The 13,906-nt window shown below is 31.6% G+C and overlaps 1 protein-coding gene and 1 long non-coding RNA gene across 4 annotated transcripts; one reads left to right on the top strand and one right to left on the bottom strand.

Moving 5' to 3' along the window:
* Nucleotides 1–2,975: 2,975 nt before the first annotated feature.
* On the bottom strand, nucleotides 2,976–3,616 carry LOC125370173. The gene is made up of 2 exons (XR_007216083.1): nucleotides 3,278–3,616; nucleotides 2,976–3,170 (listed from the first exon to the last, which is right to left on the bottom strand). It is a non-coding gene; the product is annotated as an uncharacterized LOC125370173 (long non-coding RNA).
* A 217-nt stretch (nucleotides 3,617–3,833) lies between these two features.
* On the top strand, nucleotides 3,834–13,213 carry LOC8261795 (protein AAR2 homolog). Of its 3 annotated transcripts, XM_002534223.4 has the most exons (14): nucleotides 3,834–4,108; nucleotides 4,246–4,328; nucleotides 4,619–4,676; nucleotides 5,496–5,555; nucleotides 6,240–6,369; nucleotides 8,277–8,506; nucleotides 8,618–8,710; nucleotides 8,782–8,853; nucleotides 10,154–10,186; nucleotides 11,127–11,267; nucleotides 12,039–12,095; nucleotides 12,633–12,731; nucleotides 12,850–12,922; nucleotides 13,010–13,213. In XM_002534223.4, the coding sequence occupies exons 1-13, from the start codon at nucleotides 4,004–4,006 to the stop codon at nucleotides 12,916–12,918; spliced, it is 1,230 nt and encodes a 409-aa protein (XP_002534269.1). In that variant the 5' UTR covers nucleotides 3,834–4,003; the 3' UTR covers nucleotides 12,919–12,922; nucleotides 13,010–13,213. The 3 variants fall into 3 exon arrangements, with proteins under 3 accessions (XP_002534269.1, XP_048230768.1, XP_048230769.1); XM_048374811.1 differs by having other exon boundaries at nucleotides 12,850–13,213; XM_048374812.1 differs by lacking the exons at nucleotides 3,834–4,108; nucleotides 4,246–4,328 and adding an exon at nucleotides 4,419–4,508 and having other exon boundaries at nucleotides 12,850–13,213.
* The last annotated feature ends 693 nt before the right edge of the window (nucleotides 13,214–13,906 follow it).

The raw sequence follows: 13,906 nt of genomic DNA, 5'->3' as shown, positions 1-13,906 counted from the left end.
GAGCAATTGCCACTGTTTATTTAGATTCTAGATGAGTCACCAAAGAGTTATAGTACAAATAATCCTGTATTTAGTGACGAATTTTAGAACTGAATTATATCCGTTGCTAGTTATTGATAGAATAGTTACACCAGAATGCTAGATGAAGTAAAAGAATTGAAATATAGAGATGGATTAGTTATGAAATAAAGACTATATTTAGCAACGGATTCAATTCGTTATAAAATTGAAACTAAATTTAATGCCAGCATTAGTGACAGATTTTTGTGACGGATTTAAATGGATTTTAACATGCGAATATTCACTTTCTTTAATTTTTAAATGGATTAGCGACAGATTTTTTTTAAAAAAATTTTAGAAAATTAAATTTCCTTATTTTTTTGCACTTTTATATTTTATCTTTTTATTTATTATCTTTTATTATATTTCTTTCTTTTTTTTTAATCTTACTTTTCATCTTTCTTCTTCTTTCCTTAATTTTTTTTCTTTTTAATCTTCCTTTGTTTCTTTCTTTCTTACTTTCTTCATTTTCTATATCTCTTTTCTCTTTTTATTTTTTTTCTTTTTCTCTCTTATATCTCTCCTTTAATTTTTCAATCTCTTTTTATTTATCATTTTCAATCTTTACTTTTACCATCTTTTCTCTCTTTATTATTTTTTAATTAATTTTTTCTTTCATTTATTTCTTCATCTTATTTTTTTTATTTCTTTAACCTTTTAATTTTTGATCCTATTTATTTCTTCATCTTATTTTTGGTCCTATTTATTTTTCTTCTTTTGTCTTTTTTTTCTTTTACTTTCGTATCAATATTATTGTTACTATTGAAAATTAATTAGATATTTTAATTTAAAAATAACAATCGATTGTTAATTTATAAAAATAATTAGATATTAAGATGAAAATTATACAACAAAATAAAATTAAAAATATTTTATCTAAATAAATTATATTTTACCACTAAATCAGCGACAAATTTTAGAAAATAAAGTTATTTATTAGCATCTGCTGGCTAAATTTAGCTATGAATTTTTTATAACTAAATTTAGTGACGGATAATTTTAACAGTAAAAAAGGTAGCGACAAGTGGAATAACTACAATAGCGACAAATTAACAACTGATCTTTTAGTTGCTAAATTCTTTATAATGTAAATTGTAATTTAGAGAAGCTAAAGTGTAACAGTAAGCTTGCATAAGAAATTAAGAGTTGTAAGTACTTGACTGAACTGGAGATTGCATCTTTTTAACTGAAAATATAAACATAACGTACGAATTTGAATTTGGGTCTGAAAATAAACCACTGGAATTGAAACTGAACAAAAAGATAAAAGATCAATACAGAAAATTGAATTGGGAATTTTGCTGCAGAAACTTGAACTGGAAATCATTGGATTTTGTCTGAGTAGTTTGGCTATTGAATCCCTTTCTCATTTTCCTATTGTATTTGTATATTTACAGAGAACTCTAGCAACTGCGCACATTCAATTAACTTCATTATCTATTCAGTTAGCCACATAGCTTTACAACTATCATTTTCATCACTTTTATAATCAACTGTCACCACTACCACCAGTAACTCCCTGCACCCAACTTCTTTACATGCCCATTAACCTAGTAAATTAAAATTAAATAATTGAATAAATTAAATTGAGCTTTCTCATTCCTGGATTTTAGCAAGAACGACGAATGCTGAGCTAAAATTTTATTTAAGGAAGTTAAAAAAAAAAAATATTTTTTACTGTTTATTTTTTTTTAAAAATATATAATTCTTTTTAATTTTTTTCGTGGTTGTTTTAGTTGATTTTCAATTATTTTTAATTTTCTTATTCTAAAAAATTGAAAAGAATTAAATATCATAAAAAACTGTAACTTTGATAAATAAAACAAAAGACACGAGTATTTCTGATATTTTCTTTTTATTTAAGCCTAAAACAATTATTCATCACCATAAAATAAAATTAAAAAAGAAAAAGGATGGTTAGAATTTAGAAGTGAATGAACATTAGGTTGAGAGAATTATTTGACTTGAAAGGAGTGGTAGATATATAATAGTCAAACTATGACACAAAGTCTCAACAATTGATGTTGAAACTAGAGTATTACAACTCTATAAGCATCACCTTTTAAATGATCCATCCCAATTCCCTTCTCTCCATCTTGAAATTCAAGATCATTTATGACTGCCAAACGAATCTTCTTTTTATAGATTTCTTGGAGCTTGACTTTGAAGGATCACCTGGGTAGAAGAAATGTTAACATAGACCCACTCATGTTAGACGTTTGGTATATGTTGATTGTATGCTTGGTATATATTTGATATCTATTCAATAATAATTGATATATATAACTAGTATGCAAAATTGATATCTTTAACTATTTTTTGGTATTTTTTTCACAGTATCCATTTCACATATTATAGTATATATTTCAGGTATACATTTAGTATACAATTAATATTTGAAATTATTCTTTTAATAATTAAGTCGCATTTGTAGTATCTAATTCACATGTTTAATATATATTTAGTATACACATATAATATATAAAACTAAATTTATGTACCGAGTCTGCAACAGAAACAAAATTCTTTTAGCATTTCACAACATAAGATGTATGAAAAGGGATAAAATGAATGTTATAGAATCGATATAAGTGTTGGCAAAATGTTATGAAAGTAATCCTAAGCAAATCCCACTTGTCTAGACTTCCGGCCTAATTTATCTAAGCTAATAACACAAGGCAGCAACCACTCAGCCAATGGATCAATGTAATTACAATTTTCATATTTATTTCCTTTGCTAAAAGGTGAATAGCCAAATTTTAGGAATAATTTGCTTGCTTGGGATTAAATACCAATTTCTAAACTTTCTTAATGGCTGAACTTGCTGTATATAGAGAAATCTTTTTCCTCTGTATCAAGACCTAATAGAAATTTAAGAAAACCCACTGTGACAAAACATGATAAGAAATAAGCAATTGGAAGAAAAGTCAAGACATAGCTTCAAGAAAAAAGAAAATATTTAATACATTCAAGGAAAATTCCCTTTGCCTAACCTCCAAAACTTGAAGTTTTGGTTAATCGTCATTTAAAAAGGCAACGTATTTCCTCAGCCAACCTAGTAGTTTCTCTCATATAGGTGATGAGAAATCAAGAGCCAACTGAACGGTAGACTGCAAATATATGGAAGAAAATAAAACTCATAAATAAACAGCTATGGAGTTTTACTAGACATCTAAATTAAGGACACAAACAACTCTAAATTAATTCCAACACCGACCACCACTCTTATCGTCGTCGTTCAACCTCAAACCACCAGCTAACATCGTCTCGTTCACCTAAGCTCTTGGTGGCTGGAGTTGCAACATTTCTTTACTAGACGGCGACACTTTCATTTTTCGGCAAAACCAGCAACTGTCAGGCCAAGCCACCACCATCAATCGACTCCCTAGCCTTAGAAACGTCAATCTAGAGCTTGACAACTGCTGCATCGCTGAAGGAGAAAGGATTGAAAAAAAGAACGAAAGGAAAAGAAAAAGAACTAAATAAGTAAAAAAAAAATAAAAAAAGATAAAAAATAAAAACAAAATAGAGATGCAGTATAAATGTAAAGAAAAAGAATATGATATAAAAAATATTATCTAAAAAAACAGTATTTTATGTAATTTCTTCTACTTTTCCCCGTTAATTTTGAAGCAACAAAGATTAAAGTGCACGAAGAGTGATGGGCTGTGATTCTTGTGAATTGGGTTTTCTTTGTGACAGGTTGGTCAAACTCAAACCAAATCCAATTCATTGGACTTAGTATCTTTATCAAATGAGTCCGACATTTTTCCAATATTATAAAATATCACCCCAACATTTTCCAAATTACAAAATGCTCCCTCGCGCCCAGGATGTTTCCTGATTCTTCTACTGCAACGCCAGTACTAAGAACACCAGAATCAAGCATAATTAAGCTCTAATAAGACACCAAAAACCTTAAATTTTCTTTTTAATCGCCAAAATGCAATCTATGGATCCTGAAACAGCGTTAGATTTTGTAAAACAAGGAGCCACGCTGCTTCTCCTCGATGTTCCTCAGTACACCCTCTTTGGTATTGACACTCAGGTAAGTAATCACACTATTCTTTCTGTTTTCCGTTTGGTTCTCGAGAAAAAAATTAAAGTCAAATGTAAATTTTAGCATTTTTTTCTTTTCAAGATTTTGGTATGCTATTAATTAATGTATTTGTATAATTTTTGCAGGTGTTTACAGTAGGTCCTGCTTTTAAAGGCGTGAAGATGATTCCTCCTGGCACGCATTTTGTGTATTATAGTTCATCTAGCAGGTTTCCTTATTTCCTTGTGTGGTTTCTTTATAATCAAGGAAAACTGGTTGCTATTTGTTAGGTTATTTGTTTGCTTGAAAAGCTTTGCTTTCTTTGATTGTTTAGGTAAATAGTTATTTGATTTTGATTTCTTATGACCATCTCTTTCTGTTAAAAGAAGGAAATGAAGATTTTTGACTGGTTAGTTAGTCTTGCTAATTGCTATTTAAGTCTCGTCTTATTGTTGGAAGTAGTGCAAATCTAGCTTCTCGTATGCCTATTTCTTACTTTATTTTCTTCGTCTTGTGCAGGGATGGCAAGGATTTCTCGCCGATTATCGGCTTCTTTGTTGATGCTGGCCCTTCTGAGGTATCCATTCAGCACTTGATGAGATTGAATAGTTCACTCCCATAATCATGCCATTTCCTTTTCCCTCTTTTTTTTTTGTTTTGAAAAAATTTCTTTTATCAATCAAAATGTTGCCTGTTGCTATTCAAGTATTCTCGCTACTTGGTTACAACTAAAAGAGCCTCATGCTTGGTCTAGTGTGGTCATGGAATTGACATTCTCAACATTTGTGTATGTTAGTATCAGTTATGAACATGCGAGGGATCTAACAATTCCAAACTAATACAAGAATGTGGATGGAGATTGTATAAATTCTTACAGTTCATTTTGAGTATTGAGCGTGTGACATTAGTAGTTCTTAAAATATGAGCAAGAGCTTTAGATGGAGATCATTTGGAAAAGATTATTTGGATGGAAATATAAAGTTAAGAAGAAGTGATAAGTATCCGATCTAGGATGGAAATAGAAGATATTGTTTTAGAAACAGGGAATAAGTTTTAACCGTTGAACAAAATATGATATTTCTGGATGAATGCGCAATAGTAATTTTATACTTCAAAAACATTTCATGCACTTAATATCATGTCATTTTGAAACAAGTTTTTGATTGATCTCCTACTGCAGTGGGAAGTGCAGTAGCATTTGCTCAGTAAAACTATGGGTGGACTAGAAGAAAATTGTTTCATGTAATTGCTGTATATTATTTCCCGCAGTCTGTTTACTGGCTGGTTAAAGTTTTCTCTAGGCCTTACTAACATCTGCAAACATTGTTAGAGTGATTGATTTTCAGAGCTCGTGAAGCTTAGGAGTTAGTTTGATTTTCCCCTATGTCTGAAACAGGTGATTGTCCGTAAGTGGGTTCGTCAAGAGGAACGATTGGTGAAAGTATCAGAGGAAGAGGTTTGCTCCCTGTCCAATTCGCATACACCATTGTTTTTCATTTTTCTTTCTCTTGATTGGGACAATAACCAACAGAGTTGGTACAATTAGTGAATCTAAATATCAATGATAAGTGGTTTGCTCTAATTCATGGTTGTGCAATGTGCATGGTATTGTAGAAACTAAATCATGCATGATACTTCTTACTCACCACTTCAGATTTTAAGGTAGCAAGGGATTTGATACTATTGCTGTCAACCAAAAAAGGCTGGTAAAGCTTCTTATAGGAGACATCAATTAGGGTTGCCTTACTTTTCCCTTATCCATAAGTTCATAATTCATACCGTTCTGTCCAACTCAGCTGCATGTTCTCCTATTGTAGTGATCAGTCCATTAGCATTTTTTCTGGATGCATGTTCTGCTTTGGTCATTGCTTTTCCTTTTTCTTTTTTTCTTTTTTCTCTCTCTCTCTCTCTTGAATGTGGTCTGCCTATGCCTTTTAGTTTTCAACAACTTTTGATTAGAGGAGAACAAATCTATCTAAAGAAAAACTGTTCACTTAATTATGCATACATTAACAATTTTTGAAGATCTTTTAAATGAACCCAAATTATATTTGCTCTATTTTTATCTCCCTGTTATATACAAAGCATTGACTTTTATTTCTTGTGTGCTTGTTTTGTTTTCTTTGTTTTGCCCGCCAAGGAAGAGAGATTTTCTCAAGCAGTTAAAAGCTTAGAGTTTGACAGAAATCTTGGTCCTTATAATCTAAATCAATATGGAGAATGGAAGCGCTTGTCCAATTATGTCAGAAAGAATGTTATCGAACGAATTGGTATAAGAACAACCTCAGTGCTTTCAATTTCACCATTTAGTTATTTGCTGTCTGTTCATTATTGCTTTTTAATGCTTGGAGGATTGGTGTCTTTTAGTGTTCTGATGTTGTTTTCTACAATTGTTGCTGCTGCTGTAATTTACCTCTGATTTCCTCTATTATTTACTTTGCTTTATGTACATAAGTTTATTGAATCTGATTGTTTGTGTTCACAAAGTTAGATGGGAAATATCAGCATGGGATATGGAACATATATGGACTTTGATATGTGACTTAAGGTCATAATAGAAAGCTGATAAAGAGAGCTTGAAGCATGTCAATAATACATTGGATATGCAGTTTTGAACTTCTAGGAGCACCAGATTTTATAATGAAATACTAAAATGTTAAGATTTTCTGGAGATTTTAGTTGATGCCTACAAAATACTCACTATGGTTTGGCAAGCTCCTGACTATTCTGCTTCTTCCCTTTCTGTCAAGGGACAGAAAGTAGCCTTATTTTCCTGTTTGGTTTTGGGAATGAAAGGTGAGGAATCACCACAAAGTTTTTATTCTTTTCCTACTTGTTAGATGTAATGCAGGGCATGGAAATGAGGAATCAGGAACAAATGAGCCTTACTCACCTCATTTTCATTAATACTTAAAAGTTTGGGATTAGAAACGAAGAATACAAACGAGCTTTTATTTCTATCCCTTTCATGTTCATGTAAGACTTAACACTCCGGTTGTTGACTTGACCGAGAAATCTGATAACTCGACTATCTTCTTATTTTAGTTTTGGAAGGATTAACCTTGTATCTTGAACTTTGGGAGTACTGCAAATTGAACCTCATGATTTAAAATTCACAATGCCATCCCACAATCTATTGCAGTTAAGTTCCTGCTAAATTTTCTTTTCTTAAATTTTTATTAGTTTCCTTGGTTAATTTTGAAAGCTAGGGATTTAAAGATTTTTTATCAAGTAGAAAAGAATTATGTACTCAATTTTTTATAAGCAGCCATATGATTTTGAAATACTATCTAATAATATTTAACTTCAAATCAACAAATTTCCCCAAGATGTCTCGCAGAGTACTTTAATCTATTTTAGACAATCACAACTAAATTAAAGTTTTTTCCAGGGGTATTTAAACTCTAAAGCCAATTTTTTCCAAACAAAAATAGGCTCAGGCACATTTCAAAAAGCAAATTCAGTGAGGGCTGGTATTTGTGTCCAAACTAAAGGTTAGGGCTGACATTGTAACATTATAGCAGTTGGGTAGTTCAGAATGCCCTCCAAACCGTGTTGTGATCTCTTGGATTTGTATTTGCTCTTTTTTTTTGTGCTGCTATTCATTTCTTATTGGTACAAAGTCTATCATAGGCTTTACATGTGCAATATAATAAATTCCTTATAGTATGTATATATGCAACATATATTACTTTACATTTTCTTTAAGTGTTTCTTTGAAGTGTAATTGTTGGATCCCAATTTTTGTTAGTGATGAGGGTAGTCTAAAAGAACTCTCTGTGTCTTCCCTATAATGAAGGAGAGCAAATATAAAGCATCTAGCGCACATAAGATTTTTTAAAATGTAATGGGGGTTTTGACCTTTGATAGCAACAGTGTATAAATACTAAGGTTTTAAATATCAACCTGTTTGTATTAGATTTTAAAGGTGCCAATATCCCCTCGGTACAGTGCGGGTAGGATGATCCAGCATGTGTATTGGGTCTGTACTGGCTAATATGGCCAATGCACTCCACAACAGCTGATGCATATTAGTGGTCTGTATTGGCACAGTGCTTAATTGGCTTCTATGTTTAATTGTTCTACTAGTGTTCTTTGACAATCATTGTTGCCAGAGAGCATAAAATACATCCTCCAACAATCAATTCATCACTATTTTCATTATTTTATTTTACAGAACCCATCGGAGGAGAGATTACAATTGAAAGTGAGTCTGGGATTACTAGAAGTAGTCCTAAAACAGCAATGGAGAAAGCTCTAGATGAGCAATTAAGGAACAGTAAATGTTCAGTGTCTGCATCTGTTGATAAGGCAGAGAAGCGAGGATGTTACTATACTTCAATTCCTCATGTTATCAAACGCAGAGGAATTTATAGTGCAGAACTTACGTCCTTGAATCTTGACAAGGTACCGATTCATACATTCAAGTTCTGAGTCATCGTTAATACTTGTAGTGTCTCACTAATGCGTTTTTGTATTATCTTATTGATATTATGTACATTTTTTTAACCTGTCCAGACAGAATTATTAGAAAACATATTGGTGAAAGATTATGGGGGTTCTGAAGACTTGCTTATTGGAGAGCTGCAGTTTGCCTTTATTGCATTCTTGGTATGCTCAAACTCTGAAATGTTTGCACATTGACTCACATATTAGATCCTTACTTTGTAAAATTTATGCAGATGGGGCAATCACTTGAAGCATTTTTTCAATGGAAATCTTTGGTCAGCCTTTTATTGGGTTGTACTGAAGCTGTAAGTAATGACTAGTGTTAGTTTTCCTTGTTTTCTGCAAATAATTTATCCATTTAATCTCCTGTTGTAGAAATTTTTGTTTCCCTTGTTCCTTTCTCCTTCTTCTCCTTCTGTGTTGTTCTTACTTCTTCAACCTGACTCTATTTCTTGTCACCTAAATCATTTCATTTTCTCATTTTTTTTTCAATAGGTGATTTTGATTTTATTCATTTGTTTCCTCAACTGTACCCTAACTCCTTTTAACAGAAGTATTTCAAGCTTTCCTCTAAGGTGGTTTCGGTGTGTGATTATGAATAAGTTTCATATAATAAAGCAATCATTACATGCATTTGTCACGTCACCTTACAATAAATTGAAAGCAAGCTTTTCAAATTATTCACTATTCAGACTCTCTCAGCTCAGAATGCATTTCCATTCAGCTTTCCTCTCTTTTACCACCATCCAGTCTTTTCTTGTTGCTGATCTTGGATAATCTTGTTAAGATACTATTTCATAATTTTGATATATATAATTTAAGCGTGATATAGCCATCCACGTTGTAAGTGACTTGATTAAGTAATTGGAGTAATAGTGTTATTTGTGGCAAAATTCTGCAATATTTGGAAATGCTGACAGCTGCTTAATTTCCTAATCTCTAGGGTGTAAATTATGTTAATTTAGACTATATAGTTAGTTTTTTTGAGAAATTCTTTGGTAGATTTAGTCCATTTTGTTATTTGTAGACAAAATCAATTGCATGTTGGCATGTGGCATCATTTATTAAGCATAGTATTTATATTGGTTGATTTTTAATCTTATGGTGATTATTGGTGATAAATAACCTAATCAATATAAATGCTATACCTAATAAATAATACTGACGTGCAATTGATTTTGTCTATGGATGATTTGGTAGACTAAGTCTATCTAAAAATTTCTCTAATTTCTTATTCTTGAGACTTTATTGTTTTCATTTCCTATATTATGATTGTTGTATAAATATCCTTGTAATTCACAAAATGAAATAAGAGTGAAATAATCTTCTTGTCTTATCAACATTAGGAATTCCTAAAAGTATGTTGCTAGTAGACAAAGTTATTTTTCTTCATTTTAAGCATTTTTGTTATTTTCAAACTCCTTCCTAATTAGCTTGGGACTAGGGCTTAGTTGAGTTGAGTTGACTATAGGTGGATTATGTATGCATCTCCACGGTTTCACTCAAAGCCAGATTCAGACTAAGTTTTATGTTATTTTATTTTTGATTTGATGTTTGTGCTCTGATATTCTTTCGTTTGTTTTTTTCCCCCTTCTTTTGTTTCAGCCTTTACGCACAAGGAGTCGGCTATTTACAAAGGTGATATTCTGATTTAATAATTAGTTAAATATGTATTCATTTCTATTTAGTATTCATTCATAATAGTTTAGAGTTATGGTAGTTAAAGATAAGTCTTACTGACAGATCTCTACTTACCTTGGTCGTATCCAAATATTTGGGGTCCAGATACACATAGTTTTCACAAGTTTTCTCAAATTTAAGCCAGAAGCTTCTTGCCCTCACACACAATTTGATTTTAGTATTCTCTCATAGCCTTGATCTGTTGTAGTATTATGTTAAGCTTGTCGCATGCTTGATCCACTTCCTAATTACTTTTAGTCTCCTTTTTCAAAATCGTCGGTGATGTTTTCATTATCATCATCACCATCACCATCATGAGCAGTAGATTATCAATTTTAGATGTCATACAATGATATGACCTGAACATGGCACTGCATTATTCTGGAAACCCAAATTTTGATACAACCTCATGTCAAGCCCAATAATTACATGATGTGACCAATTTTATTGATGAATTAATAAATTAGTTGTTGGTCTTTTCCACTGACAGAGCTTGCAACGTGAGATTCCATCGCCATGTTATGAAGTCCTGATGTACTATACATGTGAAAGAACTCCTTCCTAATTAGTTTATCCTTTCTGCACTGTCATGAGATTACGTACTTTTGGTTTTAGGCGAGGGATCTAATTGCCTGATATATCAAGCTCTGCATAATATTGCCGCATGTTTAACATAATACCTGAAAATGATGGAATAAAAATGAAAATAAAACTGTTCCATTAAGGTTGGAAATGGGAATGCTCTATAAATAATTGATTTGGATTTTCCACTTCTGCTCTCTCCAAACATTTATCTCTACTTTATATGGATGATAACAATATAATAAGATAGCGGGAATAGTTGCAAGTTGATGCTTTTAGTTTTTCCTGATATCTGTAATTTATATACTTGTTGCAGTTCATCAAGGTCATTTACTATCAGCTGAAATACGGACTTCAGAAAGATAAAGCAGAAACTAATGATGCGGGGGTAGGAGTATCAACATTGTTGGATGAGTCATGGTTTTCTGCGGACAGCTTTCTACACCAACTCTGTAAGGTAGTCTTTTACATAAAACATTGCAATTCATGAGTCTTCTGAGATGCAGTTAGAGGCATTTCAAATAATTGAATTGCATTTCATTGAATCAAAATGAGTTAATCTGCTTATGAAGTCCTAGGAATATTATTGATCTTGTGAATGGACTAAAACTGTACCAACTTGGCTAGCTTCTTTTCTAGGAGGCCAAAGTGGGAATAAGTGTGCAATCAAGTCAGGTCGATTGATTACTATGCCAAGCTTCAGATTGATTTGACTTGACCAAACTCTACAGTTTTATTCATTTAGATGTTCAAGATATTCAGACTTGTCTGATCTCGACTCGACACAACTTGCTTATTATTGTCTGTTAAAATAAATTATGTTATTAGCCTTCAAGTGAAGCTTTAATAAGCTCAAGTAAGCTCAGACTCGAGTGTGAATTAACATTTTTACCACATATTCTTAGGATAAAATAGTAACATAATATTTATTAAACTCAATGACGCATAAGAGCTATTTAGTCGATTATTGTATCACTTGAATTTGACTCGGTTCATTATTCAAATTGCTGCAGCTCTACTTGATAATATTTTATTATTTTGTGAGCCAAGTTTGAGTAGCTAATGACTAGCTTGACTTGCTTACACCCCTAAGTGGAACAGAGGTGGTGGGTAAGGGGAGGGGAGTTGTGGGGTCAAAATCAAGTTATAGCAACGTTTTGAGTCTTTTGCATCCCACAGATCAGATTTTATTTAAGGTTTATTTATTAAAGATTGGTTCGAATTGTAGGATTTCTTCTTGCTGGTGCAAGATGCTTCAGTGGTTGATGGAGATCTTTTAACATGGGTATGTATATTAAGCCTATCACTGCATTACGATTTATTTTTTATAAGCAGCAGCATGTGTATTCATAACTCAAAGTTGTATTTGGTATGCTTCATCATTAAAAATCTGGTGGTGTTTGACATCTAGAATTTTTTTATAGCTAAAGTGGATTTTGATTCACTAATAATCAGTCTTTCTTTCTCTCCTGCTTGTTAACACTGAGCATCAAAAAGACAATTGACCAGTGATATGACAATGCATGCAGTTCTGTTTCTCTATTATAAAATTAGAATATGTATTGCAGTTTTGAATAATTATTTCTCTTTTGCTGGTCCAAGAGATCACTTTGTTATGTATTGGCACGAGAAAGATTCTGTATATCCTGTCTATCAGATATGATGTGCTTATTTAACGAATTTGAATGTTGGAAATCTGTTTACATCGATCTATAGTCTTACTTTATCTTCACATAAATTTTCGGTGTTTACTGATCGGGTATTCGTCAATGGACTTTCTAATTGAGGGAGAATGTATTCTGTTTTTGTCTGAATTTTGCAGACTAGGAAACTCAAAGAACTGCTAGAGTCCAGTCTGGGATGGGAGTTCCAGCAAAACAGTGCAATGGATGATGGTATATACTTTGAAGATAACGACGAGGTGGATGAACATGTTCATAAAGCGTTGCATAACATTCATGAATTAAGATATTTAGAAACTACTTCTTCACAATTTCTCTCATTACTCTTCTCTCAATTGTGGTGGCTACCTTATGCAGTATGCTCCTGTAGTTGTGATGTTGGATGACACCAGCAACAATGAAGCCCAAGCAGATTCATCCAGCTGATAAGGTACAGACCTTTCATCCAACTCTGATCAATAAATATTAGTGTCAGATGAGTTGCTTCTATTAAATGTCAAAAGCGTAAGGCTAACAGATCTGTCGATGGGCGGATGGTTCAGATTACGTATGCAAATCATCAATGTAAATCACCTTGGTGGATTGAGTTCCTGTATATATAGTACATCTTTTTAGTTTTCAGTTTCAGGAGGGTTAAGCTCCAAAATTTTCAAGTATTTTTATTGCTTGTTTTGTGGGAAACAGATACTAACAATTAAAAAGTTTCTTGAATTGAGGTCAATTAGCATTAAGTAGCTTAGCTTAGCAACAGGTATACAATTGAGAATTGTGATGTGTTGGTTTCATAATGTGAATGTAATACATTACATTGACTACTATGGGATAAAGGGAAACACAAATGGTACAACCCTTATTTTAAGGGCATTTGTCTTTTATTTCCATTTCCACGACATAAAATAAAAAATAAAAATTGAAGACCATAAGTTTTGTACACAATAATGGTGAAAGGTTACGCCTTTCTTTATTTAAAGGTCTGTGTTTTCTTTTTATCATTTTGGAATCTTTAGTTTTATTTGCTGTTTAATTTAATACCATTTTAACTAATCTGGTTAAAATTTTCTGATCAATTGATATTAATATGAAATTCTAATAATAAAATTATTTATTAAGTAATTTATTATATGACTAACTATAATTAATTGTTGACTATAAAATTGGTATTTATTTTCTAATTTTATAAGAAATAAATTTTGAAAGTTTATTTATAAGATGAAAAAAAATTGTGTTTTTATCATTATTTATTAATTTAATCATATTTTTAATACATTATGATATTTGACTTGATTTTATTAATTTTGTGATAATTCGATAACAAAATTGAAATACATTTAATGTTATATAATACTTACAAGAACCTCTAATAGTTTTATTTTTATTATTCAAAGCTTCATGCCACTGAAAGAATGTATTTATG

Source organism: Ricinus communis, chromosome 5, assembly GCF_019578655.1.
Source record: "Ricinus communis isolate WT05 ecotype wild-type chromosome 5, ASM1957865v1, whole genome shotgun sequence".
In the NCBI taxonomy this organism is placed as follows: domain Eukaryota; kingdom Viridiplantae; phylum Streptophyta; class Magnoliopsida; order Malpighiales; family Euphorbiaceae; genus Ricinus; species Ricinus communis.
This window is presented reverse-complemented; position numbering and strand designations above follow the sequence as displayed.